Below are 12,914 nucleotides of genomic sequence, written 5' to 3'. Positions count from 1 at the left end.
CAGATGCAACAACTGTTTGCCTTTATACAAACTATAGCAAACAAACTTGAGAATTTGGAAAACACCTTTCAAGCCAACACTTCAGCAACACAATCTTCAACACCAGATTTATACCATGGAGACAGGAGGAAGTTGAAGGGATTTCTTATGCAACTGGACATCTACTTCACCCTCAGGCCTCATCAGTTCACCTCAGACATTCAGAAGATCTATTTCGCTGCCAGCTACCTCCGTGGATCTGCATTCAACTTCTTTGAGCCATATCTTAGAAGACTTAGTGGCAACAACCAAAATACCACTACACCTTTGATTACCTCTTATGACCAGTTTCAAGAGGAACTTACCAGGACCTTTGGAGACATCAACGAAACTGCTACAGCAGAAAGAGAGCTACAGAAGCTATGTCAAAAGACCTCTGCTGCTCAGTATACAACAGAATTTAGGAGAATCACTTCTCACTTGACTTGGAATGAAGAAGCCTTAGTCTTCACTTACTACCAAGGGCTCAAGAGCTCTATTAAGGATGAACTCAGCAAAGAAGAACGCCCTACAACACTTCAAACGCTTATAGAGAAAGCTGTCAGACTTGATGATAGGCTTTTTGAAAGAAGAAAGGAGAAGAACCAAGACTGGCATCCAACAAGAAATTTCAACAATTACACCTCTACACCAACTGCTAAGGACTCAGCACCTGAACCTATGGACTTAGACGCCTCTATAAAGAGACCTACAGCAAATCCAGCACCTCAGCCTACAGGATACCCTCAAAAACTGAAAAGGGGTAAACTTACCCCTCAAGAAAGAAAACACAGAATGGACAACAACCTTTGTTTATACTGTGGCAAAGGGGGACACAGAATTCAGGAGTGCTATTCAGCACGGGGGAGTGCTGATTCAAAACATATAGCAGCCTCAGACACAGTCACAACTGCTATTCCTGAAAAACTTGAAAAATCCCTAGCAGGCACAACTTCAACTGAGACTATAACTTCTCCCCTAGACAACAAAGATGTGTCGATGGTGCTTTCTCAGAGTCTCACACACCTGTTAATCCCTATTCAACTCCATTTCAAACAACAGGTGTTGTCTACAAGGGCTATGATAGACTCAGGGGCAACAGGCAACTTTATATCTCAAGACCTCATCTTGACACACCAGTTACCTACAATTCCCAAACGCACTCCAGAGTTGCTCCGAGTCATTGATGGAACTCCTATCAGTTCAGGTTCCATTACCTGCAACACCCCAGTACTCAAACTTGAGATTCCCCTAGGAAAATCAACATTTTCAGACACCATCTCTTTAGATGTTATACCAATGAAGTACCCAGTTATCCTAGGTCTTCCATGGCTTCAAAGGCATGATCCAACTATCAATTGGAAGCATTTATCGCTTGGGTTTAGCTCAAATCCTGAGCTCAATACTGAAAAAACCCTTCAAGCCTCAGTTACCCCTATTCAGGTCCAAGACTCAAACTTGTCCCAGATCAAGGATTTTGACCAAACTATGGACGATATATCATCTCTGATATGGGTTAAACCTTTCCAACCTGTCCTGGAGATAGCAGCTACTTCAGATTTGGAGAAATCATCTCAGGAGGTCATTTTGCCTTTAGCATACCAAGACTACCAACATCTTTTTGACAAGGCAAAGGCATCAATTCTGCCAAAGCACCAGCCTTATGACCATGAGATACCACTCACAGAAGGCTCAATGCCTCCCTACGGCCCTATCTACTCTCTATCTGAATTAGAGCTGAAAACTCTCAGAGAATACCTAGATGAGAACCTTAGTTCTGGCTTTATCAGACCTTCTTCCTCACCAGCAGGAGCTCCCATTCTCTTTGTCAAGAAGAAAGATGGCTCCTTGCGTCTCTGTGTTGATTATAGGGGCCTTAATGCAGTCACTGTTAAAAACAGATATGCTTTACCCCTTATCCCTGAGCTCATAGATAGGCTCTCTTCAGCAAGGATCTTTACCAAGTTAGATCTCAGGGGAGCTTATAACCTGATACGCATCAAGGAAGGTGATGAGTGGAAGACAGCATTCAGAACACGCTATGGTCATTTTGAATACCAGGTAATGCCTTTTGGGCTTGCCAATGCACCTGCTTCTTTCCAAGCTCTCATGAATGATATTCTAAGACCTTACTTGGATATCTTTGTTGTTGTCTACTTAGACGACATTCTTATATACTCTTTAGACACTCAAGAGCATGTTCTACATGTTAGACAAGTCTTAGAGAAGCTATCTCAAGCACAACTCTTTTGCAAACTTGAGAAATGTCTTTTCCATATGTCTCAAGTTGATTTCTTAGGACATAGAATTTCAACAGAAGGCATTCAGATGGACCCTGAAAAGACAAAAGCAGTACAAACGTGGCCTATTCCTTCCAGCATTAAAGAGGTTCAGTCTTTCCTTGGGTTTGCCAACTATTACAGGAGGTTTATACCAAGATATACATCCTTGGCTTTACCCCTTACTCAATTACTTCACAAGGACACTTTGTATCACTGGGATAAGACACAGCAAGATGCTTTCGATGCTCTTAAAGGAGAATTTAAAGAAGGGAAAATGTTACTACACTTTAACCCCTTGAAACCTGCCACTCTTGAGACAGATGCCTCAGATTTTGCCATTTCTGGAATCTTATACCAAGCTCCAAAAGACAAACAAGAAGAGCTACAGCCTGTGGCATTTTACTCAAGAAAGCTATCAGCAGCTGAACAAAACTATCCCATTACAGACAAGGAACTGCTTGCCATAGTATGTTCTCTAAAGCATTGGAGATGCTACCTTGAAGGGGCAAACTATCCTATCACTATTTACAGTGACCATTCAAACCTCTTGACCTTTACAACCACTAAACAGCTCAATAGACGACAAGCAAGGTGGTCTGAACAACTAGGAGGTTTTGACTTTGTTATAAAACATGTCTCAGGGGCCAAGAATCAAAGAGCAGATCTCCTCTCAAGAAGACATGACTACCAAGATTCTGCTAAAACTAGCAATACAAAGGCTCTGCTAGACTCAGCAAAGCTTATAGCAGCATCTTTAAGCAACCCTAGTACTACAGAGGACTTAGGGGTAAACTTATCCCCTCAAGACCAAGTTGCCCCCATTACCTCTTCTCAGGAACCAGAGACCTTTAAAGACTATACACCCTCAGCAACACTTCTTAAAGCATTCAAAGATGCTTACAACCATGATCCCTTTGCGAAAAGAACTTTGGAATACCTCCAGAAGAAAGGTTCCTCTCTTGAGAAAGTTGGACTACAGAATTTCTCAAAAAATCAGCATGGACTTCTCTTATTCAAGAACTATATCTATGTCCCAAGGGATAAACGATTACAGCTACACCTCCTACAGCAGTTCCATGATGCTCCAGCTGCAGGGCACTTTGGCTTTGCAAAAACTTATGAACTTCTAACAAGAAAGTTCTACTGGCCTAGTCTAAGGACTACTCTTCAAGACTATATATCTTCTTGCACTACTTGCAACTTGAACAAACCTACACGGCAAAAGCCCTATGGCCTCTTGCAGCCTCTACCTATACCAGAACGCCCATGGGACTCCATATCCATTGACTTTATAGTCAAGTTGCCTCCTTCTATCCCAAAAGGGGGTGCTACCCCTTATGACTCTATCCTTGTGGTGGTAGAAAGGCTCACAAAAATGGCACACTTTGAGCCTTGCAATGAGACTATCACAGCTTCTGAACTTGCATGGCTATTCCTCAAGGTGGTCTTTAAATATCATGGAATTCCTGGACACTGGATCTCAGATAGGGGAGCAGTTTTCACTTCAAACTTTTTTAAGGAGTTCTCTAAACTCTTAAACATGGAACAACGCTTCTCTACAGCTTATCACCCTCAAACAGATGGCCAGACAGAGAGAGTCAACTCTGTACTTGAACAATATCTAAGAATTTATACAAACTATGCTCAAGACAACTGGGCAGATCTTCTCCATCTTGCAGAATTTGCTTACAACAACACAGTCTCTAACACCACAAAAGAGACACCTTTCTATGCAAACTATGGTTATCACCCTAGGTTTGAAGTGGCAGAACTGAATTGTCCTGAAATTTTCAAAAACCCTTCTGCTACTGAAAGAATCATCTACCTTAAGGGCCTCCAGGACTATCTCAAGGTTCAAATACAGCGTGCACAAGACGAGCAGGCTCAGGCCTTTAACAGGGGGGTGGTTGCACCACAATTCAAAGTTGGTGATCAAGTCTTTTTGTCTAGAAGACATATCACAACTACTAGACCTTCAGACAAACTTGATACTAAAAGACTTGGACCTTTTAAGATCACAAGGACTATTGGCAAGAATGCTTTCGAGCTTGCATTACCACCTACTTGGACTATCCATAATGTCTTCCATGCATCTCTCTTGTCTAAGGCACAAGAAAGTTCCTTAAGACCACTTCAGTCTCCTCCACCTCCTGTTCTGATCTTGGATCAACCAGAATATGAAGTAGAGTCTATCCTTGACAAAAAGACACTTAGAGGTCAGGACTACTTCCTCGTTAAGTGGAAAGGCTATCCTACAAGTGACAACACTTGGGAGCCTAAGAGAAATCTAAAAAATGCATCTAAGCTCATTCTAGAATTTCTTTCTAAGAAAGCCAACTGGCTAAAGGGCAAGCAGACAGCCAACAAACGTCCTTAAAAGGGGGATCATGTCATACTGACATTCGTTGCACTCAGTTTGCTATCAAACTCAAGAGCAAACTTAGAAATCTCCTCCTCAAACCTACAAGTCACCATACATATCTTGGCTTATCACACCAACAACAGAAACAATACTACTCAACGATTGCTGCAAACTCTTCTACTACATCTGTTTATGCTACATACATCACGGCATATCATTTGGACACTCATTGAACAAGTTATTAAGAAAATCTCCTCCTTAAGGGGGTGGGCCAATACTACCACATGGCATATCTCTACCAACTAGAGGCCTAGGAACATGAACGATAGCTCTAGAAGCTTCTACAACCCTCTATGATTCATTACACGTCATCGCTCCTTAGTTACCCACAAGATTGGTTAAGTTATGACATAATTTGTCTATAGGTACTCTGACCTTGGACCTCCTTTTCACTTCCTATAGGCTAGGAACCCAAGAGATGGTTCTATGGGATTCTCTTACGTTCACTACATGATTAGCAAGCTAGTTGTGGGTCGCACTTGATTTCTAATACATTTACCAAGCCTGGTTAGTCATGGAAAGTCATGGAAAATGAGAGAACTACACTCCTTTGGCATAAATAGGATTGCCCTTTCCTTAAGAAAGGGCAAGCAGGCAATACAGTAAATCGACTAGCACATACTTCTACGTCTTTTCCAAGCTTCCAAGCATTGATCTTGTTATTCTCTGTTTTTTGAAAAGTCAGTGAGGTGCTAACCTCTGACTTACCCCTGAGTTCTCAGACTCAACATTTGTTGCAACTTGTCTAAACCACTTCACCACATCATACACCTGATTGCTGCGTTGTGGAATAGTCTAAGCTACAACCCTTTGGCTCTGTTTCCTAAGACAGTGTGTTGTCTTAGTAAATTCATCCCTTCCTTGGGTGGCTAGATTCTCATATCTGGTGCACCCACCATTACAGTATCCCTCTCTACTTTACTACTATATAGACTAATAATTATTAAGGGATTGCTATGCGGAAGCCTATTATCTCAGAGACAAATCGACAAAAGCGACTTTCATGGGCTATTGAACATAAGGATTGGGTACGGAATGATTGGAATAGGATACTTTGGACTGACGAGACGTGGGTAACGGGAGGCCGCCATACTCGTACATGGGTTACTCGAAAAGCAGGGGAAATGTGGGATGATACATGTGTTGTAGATAGAGTACAACGGAGAAGGTAAGAGACTCCTATTTACTATAGGATTTACTAACAATCCCTAGAGGTTGGATGTTCTGGGGCTGCTTCTCAGGTGGTCTTGGAAAGGGTCCTATACTATTTTGGGAGAAGGAATATGGGAAAATAGGAGCTGAGTCCTATATGGCTCATACTGTCCCTCTAATCCACGGCTGGCTACGCCTATACCCAGGCCTTACATTGATGCAAGATGGAGCTCCAGGTCATAGAGCAGCTGCAACATATGAAGAGTTGAGATCCCGTGGTATTTGCCCTATAGAATGGCCCCCGTATTCACCAGATCTCAACCCAATTGAACGGGTGTGGCATATTATGAAGAATTATCTACAAGATAATCATCCAGAACATATGTCCTACGACCAGCTCCGTGTAGCTGTTAAGGAAGCATGGGAGCAAGTTGGAGAAGCTGAGCTTAATGCTCTCCTTAATAGTATGCCTACACGTATGGCAGCAGTAATTGCTGCAAATGGTATGCACACAGAGTACTAGGCTTATAGTATAGTTTTATATAGGGGTTTAGGTATCTACTCTACTCATTATTCTACAGAATTGATTGCTCTCACACTCAAGTGTTCGTGACGCGTGAGAATCGGTACTTTGGCCAGAATTGCCAAACCAGCCTACGCAGGGGGCCCTAGCCCGACCCACTCACAAAACTTATGAACAACACCTCCGTACAGATCGATCTAAACCCTCCTGAACTGTTAAAACACCTCCCGTGGCAATATAAGACCGTCGTACGGCTCTCTTTTTCTTTTGATGCTTATTCACAGCCTGTAGCTTCTTATTTTCGTCCGCAAGGAGGACCGCGGAATGCATTGCTATTTGACAACCCTTGACTAATTGTTGAATTGCACGGTCTGTAGGACTAGAAGAACCAGCTGTACGGCGCCGTACGAAGTCTCCAATGCCTTGGCTTGAGATTCTAGCTCCTGTATATTATGTGGCGTTTCAGGGACCCAGGATGCTTGTTCGTCTACAGACAGAATCGGAGGAGTAGTAGGGTCCGTAATTGAGTATTAAGCTTCGAGAGAACACGTTCTGGATCGTATGTGAGGTTAAAGCTTCCGTACGGGCCGTAAAATGAGCTGGAAGGAAATCAGACTTATCAATATGATTAACTCCGGCCCGCATAAGATCTTCAATTTGTCGCCCGTATGACTGTTTTAGGACCGCAAAACAGCTTACATCAGAAGGTTGAAGTAAATGCGAGGAATGCGGAGGCATACAGAGAGTAATAATATCTTGCAAAACAAGTCAAATTCGGCTGTAATATGACTTCCATGTCCGTCAAGAATAAGAAGTCGATATACTCCTTCCCTACGATCCTTTGTATGTTTTTCGAAGACATCTGTAAGCCAGATAAGGCCTAATTGGTCCGTAGTCGAGCCGTTATCACTAACCGCAATTTCCCAATTAGACGGTAAAGCGTCTGTATACCAGGTAGAGATATGAAGTTTGCCTTTAAGTATAATCATCGGAGGAAGTGGCCAACCGTCCGCATTAATACACTCAATAGCCGTAGTCCATTCGCGGTTCCCAGGTTGGACTGTTACGGGCCCTGACGTACGATCAGAGGCCGTAATGACTTTTGCGGTCGAAATCACACCCATTTGAAAGCCCGTCTCATCAAAGTTATAGATATCCATGTCCCGGATTCCATATTTTGCAACCGTATTTCGTACGAGTCGGAACCAGTCTCGAATAACATCGTATTTGCGTCTGTAAAGTGGTGGTTTTGGTGGGGTGTGGAGTGGACCGCCTACTTGTATGGACCGCTTACTTATCAAGTACGTTAGTCATGATTATTATGATTATTTGTGCTAACCCTGGATGGATGGATGGTTTAGCTGAGGGGCTACTTCGGGTCTACTTCAGATCACTTTCTAACTCGATATTTCTATAACTCGATATATTTATGCATGACCAATTACATCGACTTAACGAGATAATACTGTATTATTAATACTAATTTAGTATACAGATTATGTCAGAAGCGTCTTCATACCATTATGGGCTTGGCGGTAAAATATCATACTACGAAGCCCTTTCCTAGCCACATTACGCAGGCATTGACAGTGTGGAGTCGGTCCAAAACTCTTTTATACGATTAATCCTCTCTAATTAGAGCAATGGTCCCGAAAAAAGGGCCGCCTCCCCCAAGGTAATTAATCCAATGCCACGCACTGAGGCTTGGGATGTGCTGGGGCCAATTGACGAGTCCCCAATTAGAAACCCCAGAACCCCCAGAACCCCCAGAACCCCCAGAACCCCCAACCACCCACCACACCGACCGCAGATCAGATGACCGGATATTCCATTCCCCCGCGATTCGAGCCTGCCTTCCTTACCTTTTACCAAAAAGTAGATAATATAACCACAACCAAGATTCATCCCCATCCCCATCCCCATCCTCCCTTCACGCCATGCAGGTTGTGAGATGATGAACAGCCACTCTACCAGATATTTAGAGACCAGACCGCGAAGAAACTCCTCGGGATCTAGCTCAATTAGTCACATCATCACTACTCCCACCTCCAGCACTCCCTCGCTATCCCCTACCTCCGATATGCCTTCCAACCTCGAGGACTTGGGAGAGGGTGTTCGACATGTACACATCAATGCCGATGGAGGGAAGCCCAAGACTCGCACGGCACATGGCCGCAAGGCTTCGTCTCCCATGATGCCTGCTTTCATTGTTTCTGCACCTGGAAAAGTTATTGTGTTTGGAGAACATGCCGTGGTACATGGAAAGGTTCGTCTCAACTTATTCCTGCAAACACACATCTTTCTAACACTCCGTACCAGGCCGCTATAGCTGCTGCGATCTCTCTACGTTCATACCTTCTCGTGACATCCCTTTCGAAATCGAGGCGAACAATCTCTTTGCGATTCCCAGACATCAATTTATCACATACCTGGGACATCGATGATCTCCCATGGAGCACATTTTCGCACCCTTCCAAAAAGAAGCATTACTACGATCTGGTGACAGAGCTCGACCCAGAGCTTGTCGCTGCCATGAAACCACATCTTGCCAACGTCTCGCCAGGGGCACCAGATGAAGTTCGCAAGGTGCACCAAAATTCGGCGTCAGCATTCTTATATATTTTCCTGTCGCTGGGATCGCAGTCATTCAACGGCTGTCTATATACACTCCGTTCGACTCTACCAATAGGAGCAGGGCTGGGAAGCAGCGCCTCGATATCTGTTTGCCTGTCGTCTGCTCTGCTTCTGCAGATACGCACACTCTCTGGCCCTCACCCGGACCAACCTGCGGCGGAAGCCCTCCTCCAATTGGAAAGAATAAACAGATGGGCGTTCGTGTGCGAGATGTGCATTCACGGCAACCCTTCAGGCGTCGACAACACCGTTGCGACGCAAGGAAAGGCCGTCGTCTTCCAGCGCTCCGACTACAGCAAACCACCAGTCGTCACTCCGCTCTGGAACTTCCCAGAGCTACCCCTCCTCTTAGTCGATACCAAGCAGCCCAAATCCACCAAGGCCGAGGTCGCCAAGGTGGGCGATCTTAAGAAGGTGCATCCCGAAGTGACCGGGGCAATCCTATACGCGATCGATCAAGTCACCATCAGCGCGGCGAATCTGATTACAAGTGGGCAGTACGATGATGATGAAGAGGTTGGGCAGGCGCATCTGGGCAAGATGATGACTATCAATCATGGTCTGCTCGTTGCCTTGGGCGTTTCGCACCCGAGACTCGAGAGAGTACGAGAGCTGGTCGACCATGCGGGCATTGGATGGACAAAGCTCACTGGTGCCGGCGGTGGGGGGTGCGCCATCACGCTTCTGAAGCCAGATATATCAAAAGAGAGGCTTCGTCAGCTAGAGCAAGACCTCGACGATGAAGGATACGGGAAGTTCGAGACAACCCTCGGCGGCGATGGAGTTGGCGTTCTCTGGCCCGCGGTCCTGAAAAACGGGACCGACGAGGATGATGAGGGGGGTGTGGAGATCGACCAGGAGAAGTTCCTGAATGCGGTGGGTAATGATGGCGTTGAGAGGCTGGTGGGTGTGCATGGCAAGGATGGGGAGAGGGAGAGCTGGAAGTTTTGGAGGGTGGATGCGAATTAGGGGAAATAATTAAACTTAATGGGAAAAAATGGGGGGGAGGGGAATAGGCATCTCGGGGGGTGTTGCATCAACAGTCTTACAGATGTGTAAATAATGATTATAATGCAGCGCGAGCTCATAGCAAAACAATAATTACAATTTTTTTTTTTTTTTTCGCCTCGAGATGTTGGATGCAAAAAACCGGATTAAAGGCACAGCTCTGAATGAAGTGTTCTTTGCAATTTCTTTGCAGAGATCTGATATTTTGTCTACTGGGAATAAACGTTGTGGATAGAGATGTCTAGGATAATATGTGGCAATGCATCGACCATGCTGCGACATATCTGGACGGTAGTTCCATTCCTACGCTCCGATCCGGAATCCCCTATTATGCCACGAAGATACAGGACATCTAGTCGCGATCTCCCCCTCCCCTCCTCATCGCGTGCACAACCCATCACTCAACAACCTCTCCCTCCTCCTCCACATCCTCCTCCCCTCTCCTTCTCTTATCCGTAACCTTCCCCTTCTCCCCAACCTTCACAAACTGATCCTCCAAAAACGCCTCACTAATCCGCTCCGGCGGGACTAATTTTTCATCTACCAGCGTCCAGCCAACCCGCTTCATCTTCTCCCATTCGCGGCCGACGGACCAGCGGACGAGGTCCCCGGCGGCGTTGGCGTCTTCTTTGCTGTCGTGACCTGGGGCTACGGCGCCTTCTTCCGCAGGTGTGGAGGTAGAGCCAGCAGCTGCTGTAGCTGGAGCAGCTACGATCCCCCCACCAGCCTGTATAGTCCTCCCCAAATGCAGGGAGACGAGCGTACGCAATGCATGCCGGTATGGTAGCCCCGCTTGGTGTGGAAATAGCAGTGCCGTATCTATGACTGTTGGGTGAATGAGCCGGACAGCATTCAAATCATTCTCCAGCCCGTGTCCAATAACCGGCGTCCTCGGCGTCAAAAACAGGAGTAGCAGCTCCCTCGCAGCCTCAGGGGACTCGACGACGTGGAGTCTTTTCGTACCTTTGAGTTTTTCGGCATCGCTGGGGGAGGGAAGATCCAGTGGGGAGGGGAGGGAGGGGGCGTTAGTGAGTTGCGAGGCGGAGACGCCGGACCAGCGCGTGTTGAGGTCTAGGACCTCGCCGAGGGGACGCACGAGGATGTCGAGGAGGGGGGTGCCGGTGGGCCAGGATGTGGCGGTTAGGCGGATGAGTTCGAGGCCGTGGACTGTGTGTCCCATTTCGCCATCGATGCAAACCGGTTCATCGTCATCCGCGAGGTCGTTCTCGGGTGTGGTGATGAAATTAAACAGCGCAGCGAGGCGCTTAACTTCAGTGACCTTAAAGACGTGTGTCGCTGCTTTGGTGCAACCGGCTGAATCCCCAATAGCCTGCCCACAACACCGATACCTCTTCTCGCGCTTCGACCCCTTAACATCCGTCGCCGCGCGCGAGGGAAAGAAAGGTTTTCCCCAGTGATACGTACACGCACCCCCCGAGGTGAGGAGACCGTCTGACTCTCGCCGGCCCGCGAAGACTTGGAAACGGGACTTACATCTATCGCAGACTTCCCAGCCTTGAGCGGCGGCAAGCCCGGATTGGGCCGTGGCGATGGAGTCTGCGGAGGGGATGGAGTTGACGTAGCCGTGTGCGGAGAGGGAGGTGAGGGGGGTGAGGAGTTTGAGGAGGAGGGAGAGCTCGAGGTGGGGGGGGAGGCCGGTTGCTAGGGGTTTTGGGGCTAGGGCCGTGAGAGGGGGTTTAGTAGATGGGGTTAGGGCGGATGCGGCGGCTTGGGCGTCGATGGAGGTTTGGCGCGCGGATTTCCAGTCGGCGAGGGGCATTTTTTTGTACCGGACTATGGTGTTCTTGACGATGCTGGAGTGGATGGCTGGTTTGTCTTTGGCGGCTTGTTCTTCGATGTCGAGGGCCATGGTGATGAGTTCCTGGGTGGTGAGGATGAGGGGTTTCTCCGAGGGGGATTCTTTGGCAAGCTCGGTGTTGAGCCGGACGAGTTGGTCATGGAGCAGCTTGACGAGTTTGGTCCGGAGATCGTGGGTTGCTGGGGAGTGTTTCAGGAGGCGCGGGTTTAGGGCCTCTGATTTCGTTGGTTTCGGGACCGATGGAGCAGCTTTCAAAGCTGGTTTTGTAGTGACTGGGACCTTTGGTTCCGTCTTGGACATTTCTTCTGGTTTCTTTCCAGGAGCGAGACTACTGGTACGGCGAGGAGGTGGTGGAGATATTGGGCGCTTTTCTGAAGATTTAGAGCTCGACTCCTTCACTGCCAGCTTGACTTCTGTCTTTGCAGTAGAGCTCTTGGTTTCCACGACATCTCCGTGGCCTATCTTCCTTCGTTTTCGCTGTCCATCTTCAGCAGCCACTGCGATGGCCTGCTTCTCTGATGGTAGCTTTGGGGATGGCACAGCTGGCATATTTTCCGCTGGCTTCATAGCTGGTGGTTTGTGATGTGCGAAGAGGCATTTTGGCAACAAGCAGCGATCGCTGTAGGGGCAGTCTATCTTGGAGAAGAGGCCCTTTGAGGTGAACATGGTCGCCGATGGGAAAGGCGAGACTTGGCGTGTAAGAAGCAGAACAAAGGCATAGGTTGACTCTTTATATATATGCCTTTAACGGGTATGATCTGGCTTGTAGGCTCAGGCTATCTGAGAACTGTTGTGCTGGGTCAGAAATCTGTGTAATTCATGTCGCTTCACGTGACTTGGGGTGAAGGGTAGGATGGGGAATAGGAAAGCGGGTGCTGAGCCGGTGAGAAGGAGTAAGAAAGGCTTCCCTCTCGGCTTTCTTATTCATCTTGACAGACTTACTGAGGTTTTATATACGGGGTCTCTCCATGTGCAGATTATGGATCCCTTTGGGCCTCAGGTGTTGAGAGGATGTAGCTGATATTGTTACAGTGAGCTAAGCCATCAAAGGTCCAT

General features: G+C 46.9%; 2 protein-coding genes across 2 annotated transcripts; one reads left to right on the top strand and one right to left on the bottom strand.

Moving 5' to 3' along the window:
• Nucleotides 1-8,280: 8,280 nt before the first annotated feature.
• Nucleotides 8,281-10,057, top strand: ERG12 (Mevalonate kinase). Its single transcript, XM_024466635.1, has 2 exons — nucleotides 8,281-8,663; nucleotides 8,717-10,057. The coding sequence occupies exons 1-2, from the start codon at nucleotides 8,349-8,351 to the stop codon at nucleotides 9,998-10,000; spliced, it is 1,599 nt and encodes a 532-aa protein (XP_024325554.1). The 5' UTR covers nucleotides 8,281-8,348; the 3' UTR covers nucleotides 10,001-10,057.
• Nucleotides 10,039-12,524, bottom strand: REX3 (RNA exonuclease 3; the record flags this gene model as incomplete). Its single annotated transcript, XM_024466634.1, has 1 exon — nucleotides 10,039-12,524. The coding sequence occupies one exon, from the start codon at nucleotides 12,522-12,524 to the stop codon at nucleotides 10,437-10,439; it is 2,088 nt and encodes a 695-aa protein (XP_024325557.1). The 3' UTR covers nucleotides 10,039-10,436.
• Nucleotides 12,525-12,914: the final 390 nt, after the last annotated feature.

This window comes from Pseudogymnoascus destructans (genome assembly GCF_001641265.1).
Source record: "Pseudogymnoascus destructans isolate 20631-21 unplaced genomic scaffold scaffold_7, whole genome shotgun sequence".
NCBI lineage: Eukaryota > Fungi > Ascomycota > Leotiomycetes > Thelebolales > Thelebolaceae > Pseudogymnoascus > Pseudogymnoascus destructans.
The sequence above is the reverse complement of the archived record's forward strand: the minus strand, read 5'-3'. Positions and strand labels throughout refer to the sequence as shown.

Coding starts and splice junctions, on each gene's coding strand:
- ERG12 (XM_024466635.1), top strand. CDS start 8,349: ATGATGAACAGCCACTCTACCAGATATTTAGAGACCAGACCGCGAAGA. Junction 8,664..8,716: donor ATGCCGTGGTACATGGAAAG/GTTCGTCTCAAC, acceptor ACTCCGTACCAG/GCCGCTATAGCTGCTGCGAT.